General features: G+C 50.2%; 1 protein-coding gene across 2 annotated transcripts in view; it reads left to right on the top strand.

Annotated features, from left to right (window-relative positions):
- The window catches only part of CTDNEP1 (CTD nuclear envelope phosphatase 1), a 28,237-nt gene extending 10,264 nt beyond the window's left edge, over positions 1-17,973 (top strand). Inside the window, exons 2-10 of one of the 2 annotated variants that reach the window (XR_014504366.1) lie at positions 3,373-3,439; positions 3,583-3,701; positions 5,685-5,756; positions 9,807-9,923; positions 11,038-12,172; positions 12,757-14,304; positions 14,387-14,550; positions 15,698-16,010; positions 17,171-17,973. Coding sequence is in view for 1 of the 2 variants with exons in the window: in XM_083410784.1 (XP_083266910.1) it covers positions 3,373-3,439; positions 3,583-3,701; positions 5,685-5,756; positions 9,807-9,923; positions 11,038-11,149; positions 15,926-16,010; positions 17,171-17,231 (633 nt within the window). In the remaining variant the exon portion in view is untranslated. The remainder of the gene's footprint in view (positions 1-3,372; positions 3,440-3,582; positions 3,702-5,684; positions 5,757-9,806; positions 9,924-11,037; positions 12,173-12,756; positions 14,305-14,386; positions 14,551-15,697; positions 16,011-17,170) is intronic. The other variant, XM_083410784.1, reaches the window with a different exon arrangement.
- The last annotated feature ends 1,390 nt before the right edge of the window (positions 17,974-19,363 follow it).

Genomic DNA, 19,363 nt, shown 5'->3' on the forward strand with positions numbered 1-19,363 from the left:
GGTATTAAAGCGATCTATCAAGGACAAAAAGCTAAAATCATTGTAAAGAATGTGGTATCGGAGGAAATTAGAATTGAGAAGGCAACCAGGCAAGGGTGCCGACTTTCCCCTCTGCTGTTTATTTCAGTCCTAGAGGTCTTGCTCCGTATGATTAGAAAAGATGAACAAATTAAAGGTATTACAGTAGGATCCAAACAATATAAATTAAAAGCCTTTGCTGATGATTTAGTATTGACGTTACAAGACCCAGACTCCAGTGCAGTAAAAACACTGGAGCTGATACAGGAATTCGGACAGGTAGCGGGATTTAGGTTACCGTATTTTTTGCTCTATAAGACTCACTTTTTCCCTCCTAGAAAGCAAGGGGAAATGTGTGTGCGTCTTATGGAGCGAATGCAGGCTGCGCAGCTATCCCAGAAGCCAGAACAGCAAGAGGGATTGCTGCTTTCACTGCGCAGCGATCCCTCTTGTTGTTCTGGCTTCTGAGATTCAGAATATTTCTTTTCTTGTTTTCCTCCTCCAAAAACTAGGTGCGTCTTGTGGTCTGGTGCGTCTTATAGAGTGAAAAATACGGTAAATAACAAAGGGAAACGTTGACAGCTATGGACTCTGGCGGTGCTGCTGGAGTGCCAGGCACTGCCACCAGGTCAACTTTGTCACACCTGGAATGCAGACAGAGCGTTTCGAGTGTCCAGAGGGTTTCACGCGCCTTGCGCCAAGAATCCTTCCTTAAAGGCAACCTTCGAGGGGGGGTCAGTGTTCTCCTCCCACCGGCTGGGACAGAGACTGGGGATTTCGACTTGCCTAAATGAATTTGCTCAGGGCCAAAGTGACTCTCTTAAGGCAGGCCTTTTGGTTCAGAGCTCAGTCCCTTCACTGCTCTCCGTTTAAGGAGAGGGCCCTTGGCTCGGCGGCAGGGCACCTGCTTGGCATACAGAAGGCTTTGTCCCCAGGGCCGCCTTCTGCTAAAAGGATCTCTGCCAGAAGGTCTGCCTCTGCCAGTCAGAGCAGGTGGTACTAGGCCCCGTGGACAAATAGGCCAAACTGGTACAAGGCAGCTTCTTTTGTTCTTGCCCTTTGAAAAAAACAAATCCAAAGGACGGAAAGTCTTTTGGATTTGAGAGGGAATTTGAGGGTGTGCGAGGAGGATACCTGAGAACTTGGAGAACTACGAGATAGCCTCTCCTGGTATGCCCCGCAGAGGACCTTAAGGTCCACAAATGACAACACCTTGGAGGTCCCAAGTCGCAAGGAGGTTAGATTGGTCTCAACTAGGGCCAGGGCCTTTTCAGCACTGGCCCCGACTTGGTGGAACGCTCTGTCCCAAGAGACCAGGGCCCTGTGGGACTTGACATCTTTCCGCAGGGCCTGCAAGACAGAGCTGTTCTTCCTGGCCTTTGGTTTGGACTCAGTCTGACCCTCATGTTTCCCTCCCCTTATGGTTTTGATCTATGGGCTACTTTTAAAACGAGGCTGCATTTTAAATTGCATTTTAACCTGTATTTTAAATTGGGTTTCCCCCCCTATTATGTTTTTACTGTAATTTTACTGGTGTTAGCCGCCCTGAGCCTGGCTCTGGCCGGGGAGGGCGGGGTATAAATAAAATTTATTATTATTAGCTTGCGGGATTCTCTGTATAATGTTTCCGCTGGTCCAGAATACTCCGGTGGCTGTAACTTTTGTTTTGCCATTTGTTGCCTTTATACGCTCTCTTCCAAGGTGGCGTATATGGCTCTCGCTCTCTCTCCGTCCCAATTTAATCCCTGCAGCAACAACCCTGAGAGGTAGTCTAGCCTGAGGAGGGAGGCCATGGCCGGCTCCTTTGGTCACGTCCAGCGAGCTCCTCAAATGTGTGGCGAACACGCAGCCTGCTCCTTGCCCCATAAGGCCTTGCACTGCACAGTTCACCCAGCTTCTCCTTTCCAAGCTCCTTGGAGTGACACCTTTTTCCTGCTGAGCAGAATTCAGCAGAAATGAGCAAGTGGCCAGGCCCCAGTTCATAGCGGTTTCCTTGGAAGTAGGAAGAGGGCTGGCTTTCAAAACAGCTAAACGCCAAGTGCAAGGCTGGTTGCTGCGGGGTTTTCCTTTTAAAAAGTCCTAAACCTGCAAAGGTGGAAAGCGTCAGTCACAAAAGGTATCCTGGAGGCTGTTTGTATCAGTAGAGACAACTGCCTCTCTCAGCTGGGCCTGGAATAAGCATCTTGGTTAGGGAGGCAATGCAGGCAAGGTCAGATATCCTCTCTTGATATCCAGCTCCTCTGGCCTGAGTGTCCTGCCTTCTGCAATGTTAGAAATTCAGATATATAAGCTAATCACCAAAGGGCACCTTAAACCTCAGCTATGGTCGCCACAACAGAATGTCTAGGTGCTATTTTGTTCATGCAGTGCAAATTATAATTATTAATTTCATTTTTATACCGCTTTACAAGGGACACGGGTGGCGCTGTGGGTTAAACCACAGAGCCTAGGACTTGCCGATCAGAAGGTCGGCGGTTCGAATCCCCGTGACAGGGTGAGCTCCCATTGCTCAGTCCCTGCTCCTGCCAACCTAGCAGTTCAAAAGCACACCAGTGCAAGTAGATAAATAGGTACCGCTCCGGCGGGAAGGTAAACGGCGTTTCCGTGCGCTGCTCTGCTTCGCCAGAAGCGGCTTAGTCCTGCTGGCCACATGACCCGGAAGCTGTATGCCGGCTCCCTCGGCCAGTAAAGCGAGATGAGCGCCGCAACCCCAGAGTCGGCCACGACTGGACCTAATGGTCAGGGGTCCCTTTACCTTTACCTTTATACCGCTTTACATATATCTCAAAGTGGTTTACATCCAGTCAACCAATCCTGAATAAAAGAAATTCAAGCTTTAAGGAAAATATTTCAGACGCTTCTCTATGTGACATTTTGCTCCCCCCCCCCCCATATTTATTTACCCACTTAATTTATAGAGCTGCCCCATGGCAGAAGGATTCTAGGAAGTCAGGGTGCTTGCAGTGGTGCGTGTGTCAGACGAGGACCTGGGAGTTCTGAGTTCGAATCCCCGCATAGTCCTGAGTGACCTTGGAGTCAGTCGTGGCCTCTTCACCTACCTCACAGAGTCGTTGTAGGGATTAACTGACGAGCGGGGCGAACCATGTATTCCTTGGTGGAAAAGGTGGGAGGCAAATGCAAGGCGTGAGCTCACCTGCTTAAGAAAGTCTGAAAGTCAGATGGAAATGTCTGTTGCTAACCTGGCGTCCAGAGATCTCCACAGGGCTGCAGGTGGACCAGTGCTGGTCGCAAAACGCGCCTGGCACCTGCCTAATTTCTAACACCGGCCCTTCAGGTGCTCTCTCTAGGCTACCCTTTATAAACTCTCCCCCTTTACCTGTGTCTGTCCGGCAGGTGATCCAGTATCAGACGGTGCGCTACGACATTCTTCCCCTTTCCAAAGTTTCACGGGAGCGCCTCAGTAAGTACATTTCCCCGTGGGGGGTGGGGGGGTCTCCCTGGTTCCCTCGCCCTGGCCCAGGCTCTCCCCAGAGCACTGGAAGGAGGGAGGTGTGTAGGGCCCTGATCTGTTTGTCTTGACGCTCTTCTCCCCACCTCCACCAGACCAGGTGAAGAGGAAGATCCTTGTTCTCGACCTGGACGAGACGCTGATCCACTCCCACCACGACGGAGTCCTGCGGCCCACGGTGAGGCCTGGCACTCCGCCCGACTTCATCCTTAAGGTGAGCCGTTCTTGGGCGCAGGAGGAGCCGGGCACGAGGGGCGCAGGTAGCAGGGGCTGGTTGGACGCAGAGGAATGGAGCCAGAGAGGAAGGCTCAGAGCCCGGGGATTGGGGGTGGGTTGACGATGAGTGGTCAAGAGCGAGGAAACTGGGAGCCGAAGGGGTGACAGGGCTTAGTGAGCTGGGAGAGAAAAAAGCAGGAGGGTGGGAGCCCAGGAGACAGGTGGAGAGTCACAGCTAGTCTCCACCCTTGTCTTCCAGAACCGGAGGAGGCATGAAGAGGAGGAGAGGTTGATTATGCACATACCGCATTTCTCGGTGTATAAGGCGACACCATGTATAAGACGCCCCGCTATTTTTGGGGACTAAATTTAAAGAAAATGAGGGGAGGTGGCCCAAGGTTGTAGAGCTTTTGGGGGGGAATTAAATGCGCAGGGCCGTTGCTGGGGGTTGGCAAGGTGGGCAGCTGCCCCCCCCATGCCACTGTGGGCAGGAAGCTCCCTAGAGCACAGGCTGCCAACCAGCTGGCTGGCGGGCACAGCTCCTTAGAGCGTGTCCCTCCCGCAGCAGCATGGGGGGGGGAGTTGCGTGCCCGCAAACCAGCTGGCGGGGGGCGCAGAGTCCCCTTCACGCCACTATCCGTGTATAGGGCGACCCCAGTTTTCCGACATGATTTTTGAGTCAAAAAACCTCGTCTGACAGACGGGGAAATACGGTATCTTGTTTCTGATTGCTTGGGGGAAAGCCCTGGGGGAGAGGAAGGGACTTTCGGTCTCTGCCACTGGTTTTCACGGAGGGAGCTGTTTTGCTCATTAGGCCTTAGCCTGACACTCAGCCAAGTCTGTGGAGATCCTGTTTTTTAGCTAACAAAGAGTTAACTCCATCTCTGAACTCTGTGGTTACTGACCTGCACACTCCAGCGACAGCAGGTGTGTAGGCTCAAGGGAGGAGGCGGCCATCTTGGCCTCCGGAAGGTGCAGCAGGGAGAGTTTGCAACCTTTAGCCAGTTTGTGGTGGCGCAGCCATCGCGGAGGATCTCTGCACCAGCCAGTCTGCATTCTTCATGTGTCCAGGGCTGTTTTCCTGGCTTCAGAAAGCAGCTGCCTTGGCTTAGGTGAAGCCCTGAAGTTCCCACGCTAGCCACTGGGGATTGAGTTTGGTCCCATTTTTTGAGGATCAGAGGCAGCCACGGAGCCTAATAACATAATAATAATTATAATTAATTTTTTATTATTTATACCCTGCCCATCTGGCTGGGCTTCCCCAGCCACTCTGGGTGGCTTCCAAAAAAATATTAAAAACATGATAAAACATCAAACATTAAAAGCTTCCCTAAACAGGGCTGCCTTCAGATGTCGTCTAAAAGTCTGGTAGTTGTTCTCTTTGACATCTGGTGGGAGGGCGTTCTGCCTGGTTCCCTGTAACTTGGCTTCTCGCAGGGAGGGAACCGCCAGAAGGCCCTTGGCACTGGACCTCAGTGTCCAGGCAGAACAATGGGGGTGGAGATGCTCCTTTAGATATACAGTGGTACCTCGGGTTAAGTACTTAATTCGCTCCAGAGGTCTGTACTTAACCTGAAACTGTTCTTAACCTGAAGCACCAGTTTAGCTAATGGGGCCTCCTGCTGCTGCTGCGCTGCCGGAGCACGATTTCTGTTCTCATCCTGAAGCAAAGTTCTTAACCTGAAGCACTATTTCTGGGTTAGCGGAGTCTGTAACCTGAAGCGTATGTAACCCGAGGTACCACTGTACTGGGCCTTTGAGGCCGTTTAGGACTTTAAAGGTCAGCACCAACACTTTGAATGGTGCTCGGAAACGTACCTATCAGTGAGTTGTCTTCACCAACCTGCCGATTTTGTGGTGGTGCTGGACTACAAGTCCCATCAGCCCCAGCCTCCGGCTGTTGTAGTCCACAGCACCAAGAAGGCTCTGGGCCATATTTCCTTTGCCAGGCTTTAACTAAAAGGCCTTCCTCTGTTTCCAGGTTGTCATAGACAAACATCCAGTCCGCTTTTTTGTACACAAGAGGCCTCACGTGGACTTTTTCCTAGAAGTGGTAAGGAGTTTGTGCGCGAGACAGATGTTTTATTTATTTTATTTTATTGATTATAACATTGCCATCATTGTTGTTCTTTATTAAATTTCTAAATCACCTTTGATCCGAAGATCCCAGGGTGGTCTACAATATAAACGCGCAAAAATGCATACAATGATGATGACGACAACAAAATACAACCCACCCCACCCCCCCCAGTTTAAAAGGCCACAGATTGATTGTTTAATTAATCAATAGCCAGGCAGAAGAGGAGTGTTTTTGCCTGGGACTTAAATATATGTGACAAAGGCACCAGGCGAGCCTCCCTGGGGGAGAGCATTCTTCAAGTGGGGAGCCACCGCAGAAAAGGCCCCGTTCTTGTGTTGCCACCCTCTGGTCCTCTTGTGGATGGGGCATTTGAAGAATGGCCTCAGAGGATGATCTGTTGGTTCATATGAGGAACGGCTAAGGGAGCTGGGCATGTTTAGCCTGGAGAAGAGGAGGTTAAGGGGTGATATGATAGCCATGTTCAAATATAGAAAAGGATGTCACCTAGAGGAGGGAGAAAGGTTGTTTTCTGCTGCTCCAGAGAAGCGGACACGGAGCAATGGATCCAAACTACAAGAAAGAAGATTCCACCTAAACATTAGGAAGAACTTCCTGACAGTAAGAGCTGTTTGACAGTGGAATTTGCTGCCAAGGAGTGTGGTGGAGTCTCCTTCTTTGGAGGTCTTTAAGCAGAGGCTTGACAACCATATGTCAGGAGTGCTCTGGTGGTGTTTCCTGCTTGGCAGGGGGTTGGACTCGATGGCTCTTCTGGTCTCTTCCAACTCTATGATTCTATGACTTTGAATTGGGCCCAGAAACTAGTTGGCAGCCAGTGCAGTCGGGCCAGGATTGGCGTTATAGGCTCAAAGCATCCTAGGTCCAGTGAGCAACCTGGCTGCTGAATTCTGCACCAGCTGATGTTTCCAGACCGTCTTCAGGGGCAACCCTATGTATGAAGCATTGCAGTAATCTAACCTGAAGTTTACCAGAGCATAGACAACGGAAGTTAGACTGTCCCAGTCCAGACAGGGGTGCAGCTGGGCCACCCGCCGTAGTGGATGGAAGGCATTCTGTGCCACCAGAGGGTCAAGTGACAGCAAAGGATCTAGAACAGGGGTCAACAACCTTTTTCAGCCGTGGGCCAGTCCACTGTCCCTCAGACCTTGTGGGGGGCTGGTCTATATTTTGAAAAAAAATTGAATGAATTCCTATGCCCCACAAATAGCCCAGAGATGCATTTTAAATAAAAGCACACATTCTGCTCATGTAAAAACACAGGCAAAACACCACAAATAGCCCAGAGATGCATTTTAAATAAAAGCACACATTCTGCTCATGTAAAAACACAGGCAAAACACCACAAATAGCCCAGAGATGCATTTTAAATAAAAGCACACATTCTGCTCATGTAAAAACACAGGCAAAACACCACAAATAACCCAGAGATGCATTTTAAATAAAAGGACACATTCTACTCATGTAAAAATACGCTGATTCCCGGATCGTCCGTGGGCTGGATTAAGAAGGCAATTGGCCTGCATCTGGCCCCCGGGCCTTAGATTGCCTACCCCTGATCTATAAGGACTCCCAAGCTGCATACTTGCTCCTTCAGAGAGAGTGTAACCCCCCTCAAGAGCAAGCCACCTCCCATCTATCCAGTCTAGGAAACAGCCCCCTTATAGTGCCTCAGTCTGGATTGAGCTTCAGTTTATTGGCTCTCCTCCAGTCCATTACTGAGGCAAGACATCAGTCCAGCACATCCACTCCCACACCTGCAGATGCAAAGGAGAAGCAGAGCTGTGTGCCTGCAGAACATTGCTATCCCAGCTTTCCTTCGAGGAGATCCAAGACGTGCCAGTTCTCCGCCCCTCTATATTTTTATTGTCGCAACACCCCTGCAAAAAGTAGGTTAGACTGAGCAATAGCAACCGGCCTGCAAGATCACCCCAGCGTGCTTCACGTGGCCAAGGCGGATTGGAACCCACAGCTGTGACTGCTGCACTGGCACTGATTCGCTGGGCATGCTCCGTCAGTCCAAAGTGGGCTTTCCAAGCCTCTCAGCTTCACTCCCTCGAGCTGGACTCTGTTGGGAGGCCCATCCTCCCTGCACTGAGCTCCGTGGAGAAACCGCCAAGCAGGTATGAGCATCCTGGCACACTGCCAATGCTGAAGGGCTCTTTTTTATATATATAATATTTTATTAAGATTTTCAAAGTAACCAAGAAAACAAACAGAAAAATAGAAAAAGAAAAAAATATCAGAAAAAATACAAAAAGAATAACAACAATTAAAAACAATTCCATCTTTCAGAACATATCTTACATTAGCTTGTTTCTCGGACTTCCCCACACCTCCCCCCTTTGTATTCCAGTTCAATTGTTTGTTCAGCAAATCCTTTCCCTCTTTACCTTTATCTTAGTTTTGGTCTTAATATTTTAGCTTTACCTTTCCCTCTATTGACATTCCATTTATTCCTAATCTTTCAAACATTATTGCTAAAAAAACCCTTAGCCTCGATCCAACATCATTCCATCATTCATTAATTTTACATTGTTTCTGTAAATAATCTTTAAATTTCTTCCAATCTTCTTCCACCAACTCTTCTCCCTGGTCTCGGATTCTGCCGGTCATTCCTGCTAATTCCATAGAGTCAATCTCCTTCATCTGCCATTCTTCCAGAGTGGGTAGTTCTTGTGTCTTCCACGATGCTGAAGGACTCTGTCCTCCACCATGCCTGCCCGCCAGTGCCTGTTGGCAGGGGCTGATGGGGGTTGTAGTCCAAAACATGGGGAGGGTTCCAGCTCGGGAAAAGTTTACTTGGAGGGTGGTGTAGTGACATGGGGGCAGGGAGGGAGAGTAGCCGCCAGGGCAACTGGGAAGACATTGTGTTGTGTGTTGCCCACTCGCATCACCCTGAAATGTCTTGAACTTGGGTGGCCTTTCGAGTGATACACACGCCCAGGGATGGATTTTCCCAGAGCCAGCTCTGCCTGGAAGAGGAGGCGGTGTGCTAAATCCATTCTGTCCTGCTCCACCCTTGCCTTGTCTGGTTCAAGGGTGGAGAGCTGATCCCAAACCCAACTGGATCAGCCAGCCTTGCCTCTAATCGCCGGCACCTGTTTAGCCTAATCCGCCTTAATCCTGTTCAAAGCAATTCGTCCCAGCTTCTTTAGGGTCCCTTTCCTCATCACTTTCTCTCTTCCCCCTTCTTCCTGGAAACTCGGAAAATTTGAAGCGGGGCCCCTGGAGCTTTGCTTTGTTTACTAAGGCTGGTCAACATCTCCGTCAAATTCAGGGAAGGGTGCAAAACATGGAATACATAAAAGCACATGCACCAACCCAGACGCTGCAACTGTCCCCTGAGGTCCTGCTTCACGGGTGTTGCGGAGGGTGGCGACACAAGAGCAGGGCCTTTTTTAGTGGTGGCTCCGCACTTCTGTAATGCTCTCCCCAGGGAGGCTTGCCTGGCACCATCATTACTTCGCTTTAGACTTGATAGTGCGAGGGCTGGCCAGAACCCTCCTGCCAGAGGGGAGGAAGAGTCTTCAGGAGGCTGGGAAAGAGGAGAGGTGTTCGCTGAAAGCCCCCAAAAGCATCGCAAAGCTCTTGTTGCAGGCTGATAGGAGCTATGAGCAGGAAGAAGCTTCTTCCGTTCAGGATTGAGAACGGAAGGGGGTGCTTCTGCACACGCCTTCCCTTGCAGGACTAATAATGGGTGCCTTCTGCTCTCTGCTTGGCTGTCATTCTTTGGAGGGACAATAGCCGTGCCACAATCCGTTCATAAATTGCTTTTTAGACCGACAGGTTTTAAGTGATGCTTAAATGTAATCTGTATTGGGAGGGCATGAAGGTTTGGGGAGATTTGATGGCGTTTCCTAAAAGTCTAATTCGGGGGAAAGTTGCCCAAATCTTGGGCTTTTGTCTGCCTCCTAGAGTGCAAGGGGCTTTTTGTGTGTGAAAGAGAGCTCCCCTCTGACTTCCCCCCTGTTTCCTTTTCTTCTCCCCCCCCTCCCACCAACTCAGGTGAGCCAGTGGTATGAGCTGGTGGTCTTCACAGCCAGCATGGAAATATATGGCTCTGCTGTGGCCGACAAGCTAGACAATAATAGGAGCATCCTAAAGAGAAGATACTACAGACAGGTGAGTTCCTTTGCCCCTTACGGCTGTACGTTGGGCGAAGAAGGGTCCACCTTGGTGATATAGCAGTGGTTCAGAGGGATAGCTCCCCGCCTTGGCTTGCTTGCTGCCAAATGAGGGGCACATCTGGATGTGCTGAGAGAAGGCTGTCAGGTGCGCTGGGGTTACCGTAGCAACGCCAGCAAGGTCCTGAGCTTGACTGGCTGAGTCGCTCACCCTCCCATTGGTTCAGGAATGCAGAGACGGGCATAATAGTCTCCGGGGCATTTCTTCCATTACGTGAGGTCCTGTCCTGATGCTCTCCTGCTTTGCTGTCAGGGTCCGACTCTGAATCTGTGAGAGTCAGGGAAGGAGGCTGTGGGTTTTACGCAGCAGCGTCAGCTAGCAGGGTGAAAGCGTTAGCGGATCTCTCCGTACATAAGCATCCTCACTTCAAAGACCAGAAGAACTGTATAAAGTCCATAGTGGCGTTTAGCTTTGCCTTGTGCCTGGAAATAATGAACACTTCGAACAGTGCGGGAGAGGAGATTTCCCCTTAACTGTGGGACTCTGGAAGAAGCCGTTCCGCTGGGAGCAGGAAATCTCTGAAGACTCGGCTGGGGCTCGGCATCTTCTGCTGATCCATCACACGGGTTCAGGTGTGGTGAACTTACCAGCTGACTTCCACAGGTCACCCACCTGCCACCACCGAGCTGCAGCCCCGTCCAGTTTAAGAGGGTGATATGATAGCCATGTTCAAATATATAAAAGGATGTCATATAGAGGAGGGAGAAAGGTTGTTTTCTGCTGCTCCAGAGAAGCGGACACAGAGCAATGGATCCAAACTACAAGAAAGAAGATTCCACCTAAACCTTAGGAAGAACTTCCTGATAGTAAGAGCTGTTGGACAGTGGAATTTGCTGCCAAGGAGTGTGGTGGAGTCTCCTTCTTTGGAGGTCTTTAAGCAGAGGCTTGACAACCATATGTCAGGAGTGCTCTGATGGTGTTTCCTGCTTGGCAGGGGGTTGGACTCGATGGCCCTTGGGGTCTCTTCCAACTCTATCATTCTGTGATTCTAAGAGAGGCTTGTTATTTCTGTCCTGTGTGGAAACATATCCCCCCCTTTCTCTCCTTCTAGCACTGCACTTTGGAGCTGGGCAGTTACATCAAAGACCTTTCCGTCGTCCACAACGACCTGTCCAGCATAGTCATCCTGGACAATTCGCCAGGAGCCTACAGGAGCCATCCAGGTAGGGGGCTAGACCCGCCGTCCCCATTGAAAATTGGTGGTGGGTGAGGGGTGGTGTCCTGTGCCTTGACCGGTGGTCTGCTTGCTGGGTGAGGGGCCACTCTGTGGAGCCCAGGGTGTCTCGTGGTGGGCCGGCTGCATCTTCCTCCTTGCTCACTCCCGTCCCCGGGGACTTAAGGAACGAGCCACTCATTCCCACAGGAGGACATGCCATTTTAGGGGGTGAATTCTTGCAGATATATTCAGCGATTCATCTTAAAAACACATTTCCAGGTGTGAGGAGTTCAAACCTGCTATTCTTTTTGTACTTGGTAAGTCTACGTTTGATCAAAAAGCTCACAAACTGCTTTCGGTAAACCAAAGATTTTTAATTTTACCTTCGGGAAATGTCAGGTGATGCTGTAAACATTTTAGTTTCTCTGCATGAAACAAATCCTCCTAAGCATGAAACAACATCAGGAAGTAATGCAATCACTTAAGAAGAAATGCAAACAAGAAGTTGCATCCCTGGACATCAGCCACAGACTTCTTGGCCTCTGATACACGCCTCACGTTCCTCATGAGTTACACCCTACCTGCTGGCTCTGTGACTTGCTTCACGCGCCTCACTATAGACCGAGCATGACAAGGCCAAGGTGAAATTTGCACGGGCTCGCTAGCGAACTTACTTCCACTGTAGCAAGTTTATATGTCAAAGGAGGCTCCTATAGCCTGTCGGACCAGTCTGTCAGCTCCAGCAGGGATGAAGCGCTGGGGTTGCTGGAAAGCTGCTTTCTCGATCTCCCGGTGTGTCGTCATCTCCACACCTCAAGTCACCGATCTTTTGGGCACCAGCTGTCGTCTCCTCATGGCCACCTGAGCACGAGAGTATCTGGATTATCATTTTGCTAAATGCATCTCGTGCTGAGCGCTGGACGGTTAGTCAAACAGCATCCACCACAACCTTCTTTTGCAGCCTAACTCGCCATGGCTGAAGCAAAATGTGGCGTGGGCCATCCACCCAAAAGTGTTCTACCCCCATCACGTCAGGGTCACCAGATGTTGGGTTGGAAATAACTGGCAGACGAGTCGAAGGTGTCCATGTGGGAGGCATCTCCTAGATCGAGGCTAAGAGAGTCCCTTTTATTGTATATTACCCCCATTGCAGCATATGCGCTTGGTGCTGATTGGATACACGTGGGATACGTACAGGCATCGTACGTATTACATACACGTATGATAGGGTTACATGCAGTATGATAGAGTTACACGCAGGCATTACACATCTTACTAGGTAGAAACAGTACAGGGACATACTAATCTATGATAGATAGGGATGGTACGCAGGGATTATATAGAGTGCATTTAACATTCTTCTAGTCTGTGGTAATAAACAGGGGATGTGTATAGTTAGATTACAGGGTCATGACATCAACTTAGAGAGTTAGAGCTTTCCGTGTCAGGGTCGTACAAAAGGCACTGTGCGAGAACTTTCACCTACGCAGGCCTCTAAGAAATACAACAGGAAAAACAGCACAGGAACACAGGAAGGCCACATTCTTAGGCACATAGGATAAGGAATACAGGAAGGCCACATTCTAGTCACATAGGATAAGGGATACTCTACAGATGTTGAATCAGCAGGTGTTGTACATGCAGACAATGCATGTATCAGTCTTAAATCGCTGAGGGTTCTGCCTTTGAGGCCATGTTTTGAAACCCGTATGCACCAAAGCCCGTTTGCTGTTGTTAGCCACCTTGAATGGCTCACTGGACCCATGTCCCTGCCCTTATGGCCCATGTGATCCGATACCTGTGCGCTTGATTAGTAGACAGATCCTTTATGACATTGCCACTCAGTGAAGTAAGAGGCCCTGCAATGGAGAGTTTGGTGCAAGGAGGATCAATTTCAAGTTCTGTAGCATCTTGCCAATGTTAGCTGTCTTACTTGCTTGTTAGACAAGGTCTTCCATCGAGTGCTGCGATCAAGTGTCGCAGGGGTAACTTGCTGGCGTGGAGGGCACAAACCAACCAGATCAGCTTACGACCACGCTTGACCTCTACCCAGTGCATGGTGCCGCCCTCCGAGCCAGTGTTAACAATTGTAGAATTGCCTCCAGTGGCCTGCAGTCTCAACACCCTCCTTCATGAAATCCACAAGATTATCAGCAATAACTTCAGCTGGTTTTTCTCTCTTTGAGTGAAGGGGTAGAGATGTCTTCCACCCGGCTCACCTCTCACAGGAGACCGTATTATAAGACCCCCGTGTATAAGACGACCCCTATTTTGGGGGACTCCAAATTAAGAAAATGGGGGGAGATTACCATGAGTTGTTGAGTTTTTTGGGGGGGAGGGGGGATTGCCGAAAATCACTCACCCACCTGACCGACGCTCACAATTGCCAAAGCCACCAATTGTCTGCCTGCTCGCTGCCAATTGCCGCAGCGGCAGCCGATCAGCAGCAGGCCTTGCCACAGCCACCAATGACCTGCCAAATCACCACTGAAAATCTCCTGCTCACGGCTGCGATCAATTGCCCGTCACCCCTCAGCACCATCCGTGTATAAGATGACCCCTAATTTTTAACATTATTTTTTAAATAAATAAAAAAATAGTCTTATACACGGAAAACTATGGTAATTCTGTTCTGTGACAATGCTGGGGGGGGCTGATCTGAATTGTCCGCTTTCAAAGAAGATGAAGTCGATTTCAGCCTTCTGACAAGAGATAATCAAATTCCTGATCCAGGGATTTCATCTTTTTTTCTTGGGCTCTTGACTTTATTGCGATCATCCGCAAGTCTCTCGTCTTCTTTCGTGATCAAACCAGCAGCGGTGATGGCAGCCGTCACACACAGACCAACACCATATCCGATGCTCTGCGTAGCAACATTATGTGTTTCCAATGTGTTGCACTCCGTCTTGGTTTTCCTAGTGCCCATTCCTAACTTCCGTCATGTCCATCTTGGGCATCGGCTATTTGTTCTTCATTTTCACCAGCTGAGAAAATTATTTCATTTGATGGTATTGAAGCATCCTGCTTAGTTCTCTGCTTCTATTCAGCAAGCATTCTTCTCTCGTCTTCCTGCCGCTTCTGCTTTTCGGAGTTGTCTGTTACACTGAAGCAGATCCGGCAAGCCAATCTGATGTGGTCCAATAGAACCAGTCTTTAATGAAAGCTAATACCTTCACAAGGATTTGCATTGCCTTAGGGCAAGTTACGGGGAGCTTCCTTTCTGCAGTCAGCATTTGCCAGACAGCCAAATTCATTTAAAAAAATTACACCTGCAATTGCGGGTGCAACTATACATACATTTTTTTCACAATTTTAAAAAATAAGGTATCCTAAAGGGTCATCTCTTTCAATCCCTTCTAATGCAGGAAAATGTTGTAAATGTTCTCTGTTCAGTCCCCTGCAGTGCTTGTACATTGGGAATAAGGCAAGGCTAAAATTTTCCACTTTGGGATTAGGGGTGCGGGTGGCGCTGTGGGTTAAACCATAGAGCCTAGGACTTGCTGATCAGAAGGTGGGCGGTTCGAATCCCCGCGACGGGGTGAGCTCCCTTTGCTCGGTCCCTGCTCCTGCCAACCTAGCAGTTCGAAAGCACACCAGTGCAAGTAGATAAATAGGTACCGCTCCGGTGGGAAGGGAAACGGCGTTTCCGTTCACTGCTCTGGTTCGCCAGAAGCGGCTTAGTCATGCCGGCCACATGACCCGGAAGCTGGACACCGGCTCCCTCGGCCAATAAAGCGAGATGAGTGCCGCAACCCCAGAGTTGTCCGCAACTGGACCTAATGGTCAGGGGCCCCTTTACCTTTTTAATGTGCAGTGGTACATTACACGCATTTAATAAAAAGTAATAATAGCAATAGGGGACGCGGGTGGCGCTGTGGGTTAAACCACAGAGCCTAGGACTTGCCAATCAGAAGGTCGGCGGTTTGAATCCCCGCAATGACGGGGTGAGCTCCCGTTGCTCGGTCCCTGCTCCTGCCAACCTAGCAGTTCGAAAGCACACCACTGCAAGTAGACAAATAGGTACAACTCCGGTGGGAAGGTAAACGGCGTTTCCGTGCGCTGCTCTGGTTCGCCAGAAGCGGCTTAGTCCTGCTGGCCACATGACCAGGAAGCTGTACGCCGGCTCCCTCGGCCAATAAAGCGAGATGAGTGTTGCAACTGGACTTAATGGTCAGGGGTCCCTTTACCTTTACTAAGGGGTCATCTCTTTCAGTCCCTTGTGATGCAGGAATATGTTGTAAGTGTTCTCTGTTCAGTCCCCTGCAGTGCTTGTGCATTGGGAATAAAGGTAAAGGTACCCCTGCCCGTACGGGCCAGTCTTGACAGACTCTAGGGTTGTGCGCCCATCTCACTCAAGAGGCCGCAGGCCAGCGCTGTCCGGAGACACTTCCGGGTCACGTGGCCAGCGTGACATCGCTGCTCTGGTGAGCCAGAGCTGCACACGGAAACACCGTTTACCTTCCCGCTAGTAAGCGGTCCCTATTTATCTACTTGCACTTTGACGTGCTTTCGAACTGCTAGGTTGGCTTTTACCCACAGCGCCACCCGCGTCCAGTGCATTGGGAATAAGGCAAGGCTAAAACTCTCCACTTTGGGATTTGTGTGTGTACGCACGCAAAAGATTCTTTGGCCGTACGAGCCCCTTCTGTATCTCTCCATGCCCACCCCAGCAATCTTAAGTGGTTTGACCCAAAGCACAGGTTTGGTCAGAGAGGGTTAGGGTGTGGTTCAAGCGCAGTGACAGTTGTGTTTGTGTGTCTCTCTCTCTGTGTGCGTCCGGCAGATAACGCAATACCTATCAAGTCCTGGTTCAGCGATCCCAGCGACACGGCACTTCTCAACTTGCTCCCCATGCTCGATGCCTTGAGGTAAAGCTCTGGGGTGGAGCTGGGAGGAGAAAAGGGGATTCTATGGGTTGTTCTAGAAGAGCCCTGCGCCTGTGTTTTTCATAAGAACATAAGAATAGCCTGCTGGATCTGCTCAACGACCGCTCTAGCCAACATCCTGTTCTCACTGCGGCCAACCAGATGCCCCAGGGAAAACCAGCGAGCAGGATCCGAGCGCAAGAAGCCCTTTCCCTTCCTGCGGTTTCCAGTAACTGATATTCAGAAGCATTGCTGCCTCTGAATGTGAAGGGAGAGCATAGTCATCCTGGCTAGCAGCCATCGGTAGCCCTTCTCTTCTTTTAAAGCCATCCGAGCTAGTGGCCATTGCTGCCTCCTGTGGCAGAGAGTTCCACAGTTGCATTTTTCTGGACCGTTTCCAACTCTACAATGGCGTTTTCGAGTGGAGGCGACCCGAATGGCACACACATTGTTCCAAATGCGGTCTACTCCCCTCTTGTGCAGGCTGTTGAGTCTGCTTGTCGCTTTGCGTGTGTGTGCTATATTTATTGGTTGACGTGCGAGACCGAATCCCGTGGAAGATTAATAATAATAAAATGTTATTTATATCTCACCCTCCTCAGCCGAAGCTGGGCTCAGAGCGGCTAACAATAAAAGTAACACAGCATTCTAAAATCAATTCATTCTAAATCAATTCAGAATCAAATTAATGGCAACCATTGGGCTTTTCAACTCTGGCTCCGGCCTGGTGGAACGCTCTGCCTCATGAGACCAGGGCTCTGCAGGATCTGATTTCTTTTCGCAGGGCCTGTAAGACAGAGTTGTTCCGCCTGGCCTGGAGCCAATTTGATTCCCTCCCTCCCTCTCTTTCTTTTTTCTTTTCCTTCTCCTCCTGCGATGAGGCTACATTTTAATATTTTAATGTTCCATTATTTTAATGTTGTATTTTACTTTTGTTTTTTAAGTTGTAATCATTCATCTTGTTTTTATTATTGCTTGTAAGCCGCTCTGAGCCCGGCCTTGGCTGGGGAGGGCAGGGTATAAATAAAAAAATATTGTTATTATTATTATTATTATTAGAGTTCTGTGAGGATTACCAAAGGAGGGGGTCAGACTGTGCCTTGGCCAAAGATGCAGGCCTTGCGTGGCTCTTACTCTTGTCTCTCCCCCGCTTCCTCCTCCAGGTTCACAGCTGACGTGCGGTCGGTGCTGAGCCGAAATCTGCACCAGCATCGCCTTTGGTGACGGTGGCTCCTCCTTTCTTCGGGGCTTGGCCCGCGACCTCTGCCTTATCCCGCCATCGTGACCCCCCCGCCTTGGTCGCTTGGACTCTGGCGAACGTGTCCGGACTCAGCCAACCAGGAGGGGAGGAGCTGGGAGTGAGCCGGCCAACGTCCCGCCCGCCTCTCCCTGCGTCAGCCAGCTGCGCCGCTGACCACCGCCCCGCCTGCCCGCCGGGGGACTGGCCAGGACTCTGCAAGCGGGGCTGGCGCCATTGGCACGATGGCACCAACTGCTTGGGGGGGGGGCAGATGTACAAGAAAGGGGGTGAAACAAGCCAGCCGCACGGAGGAGTGCGACGGACACTTTGAGACGAGGCTGCGTTTTCTCATTTTAAAGACCGAGCTCCCTGTACAAAGATCTTATTTTCCTTTGTTTTCATTTCTTCTCCCTCCCCTTACGCTCTTGATAAAGAGAGAAGCCCTTTCATCTAAGGCCATCTGTTTTTTAGATGATTGACAGGCCTGGCTTAATTTCTCCACCACCCCCCATCCCAAAGCCTTGTCCCCTTTTTTTTGTGGAAGTAGGAGTGTCCCTCCCCTTTTTCTCCTCCATTGGAATTGTGTTGAGGAGGCCACTCCTTCCAATCTGCCCCTTGTTTTATTTTCTTTTTGACTTTTTTTGGGGGGGCGGGGAGGGATCGAATGATGAGATATTATAGCCTTGAACTGAGGTGGAAAAAAAACAACAACCCGACAACCCTAAATGATTTTCAGGAGTTCTTATTGCTGATGGGGGGACGGAGAAGATCACATTGGTTGAGTGGCTGGCTGGTTTTGCGGTACAACTGGTTTTGAGATCTTAATTCATCTCCCTTCCACATTCAGACCATTGCTGGGGGTTTCACAGGGGGAGTGTTGTCTGTGTAGGGGTAGAGCATGGTTCACTGTTATTTATAGTTGGAGCTGGTAAGATAGATCAGTGAGGGAAATAGTTACGAGGAAGGTGGGCTTGTGGGGGACAGAGAATAGATTCCTCTCTTTGCAGGTAAAAGTAATGCCCTTTAGCCTCTTGTCCTCAGTCTCATGGGCCAGGGTGGTACATTCCAGGGCTCTGCAACGTTTGAGGAAGGGAGAGAGATACTTTCCTACCCGTCTAATTACACTAGCAGAGCGAAGGATATTACCTTTCGTTCCTAGGAAATGAAGCTGTAGGCAGAAAAGGCTCAAGAGTAACATACTTGCTTTTAAACTAGGCTTGAGTTTTTAATCCGAGGCCCCAGCCCACACATGGGAACTCTATATAGAACTGTCAAAATGCTTGTCCCACTGTGTAGGTAGAAAACGAGGCTTCCAGCTAAATCATCTATGCTGGGATGTTTGCCCAGAGCGCCTACCGTATTTTTCGCCCTATAGGACGCACTTTTCCCCCTCCAAAAATGAAGGGGAAATGTGTGTGCGTCCTATGGGGCGAATGCAGGCTTTCGCTGAAGCCTGGAGAGCCCCAGCGCCAGCCCCACAAGGTCGGGGGACAGAGGGAGGCGGAACGCTGCCATCCCGCTGTCTCCCGAAGTGGTTTGGAGGCTGACGGCGGGGAGACCCCGCTGCCAGCCCCGCAAGCTCCGGGGACAGCTGGGAGGCGCAGCGCGTCTTCCCGCTGTCCCCGGACCTGGTCTGAAGGCGGGCGGCGGGGAGAAGAACGCTTCTCCCCGCTGCCGGCTCCACAAGCGCCGGGGGGGGATAATTCCCCCCCTTTATTTCCCCCCCAAAAAAAAACTTGGTGCGTCCTATGGGCCGGTGCATCCTATGGGGCGAAAAATACGGTATATCTCTTCCTTCAATTCCTCACCTTTCAGCAACTTTTTATCCCTGGGGCTTGGAGTAGATGCAGTTAAATGGTACAGATAGTTACCAAGCACCTTTGTGAAGAGTTGAGAGGGAAGGGAGAAGCAAGCCCAGGAGTGAATGGCTACACTGCCGGAGGCGAATCCTTGAAAGAACACAGACAGCCAGTGTCCTACCCTAAACACACGGAAGTGGAGCCTGCCGCAGATGGGGTCTGTCAAGCCACCATCTCCCATGTTACTGTTAATTGTGATATCCCCTGGTGCCTGGTTTTGGTATTCTAGGGTAACTAGTCCACCTCCTTTTCTCCTG

The sequence above is a fragment of the Podarcis tiliguerta genome, assembly GCF_965153285.1.
Source record: "Podarcis tiliguerta genome assembly, chromosome: 13".
Taxonomy (NCBI): domain Eukaryota; kingdom Metazoa; phylum Chordata; class Lepidosauria; order Squamata; family Lacertidae; genus Podarcis; species Podarcis tiliguerta.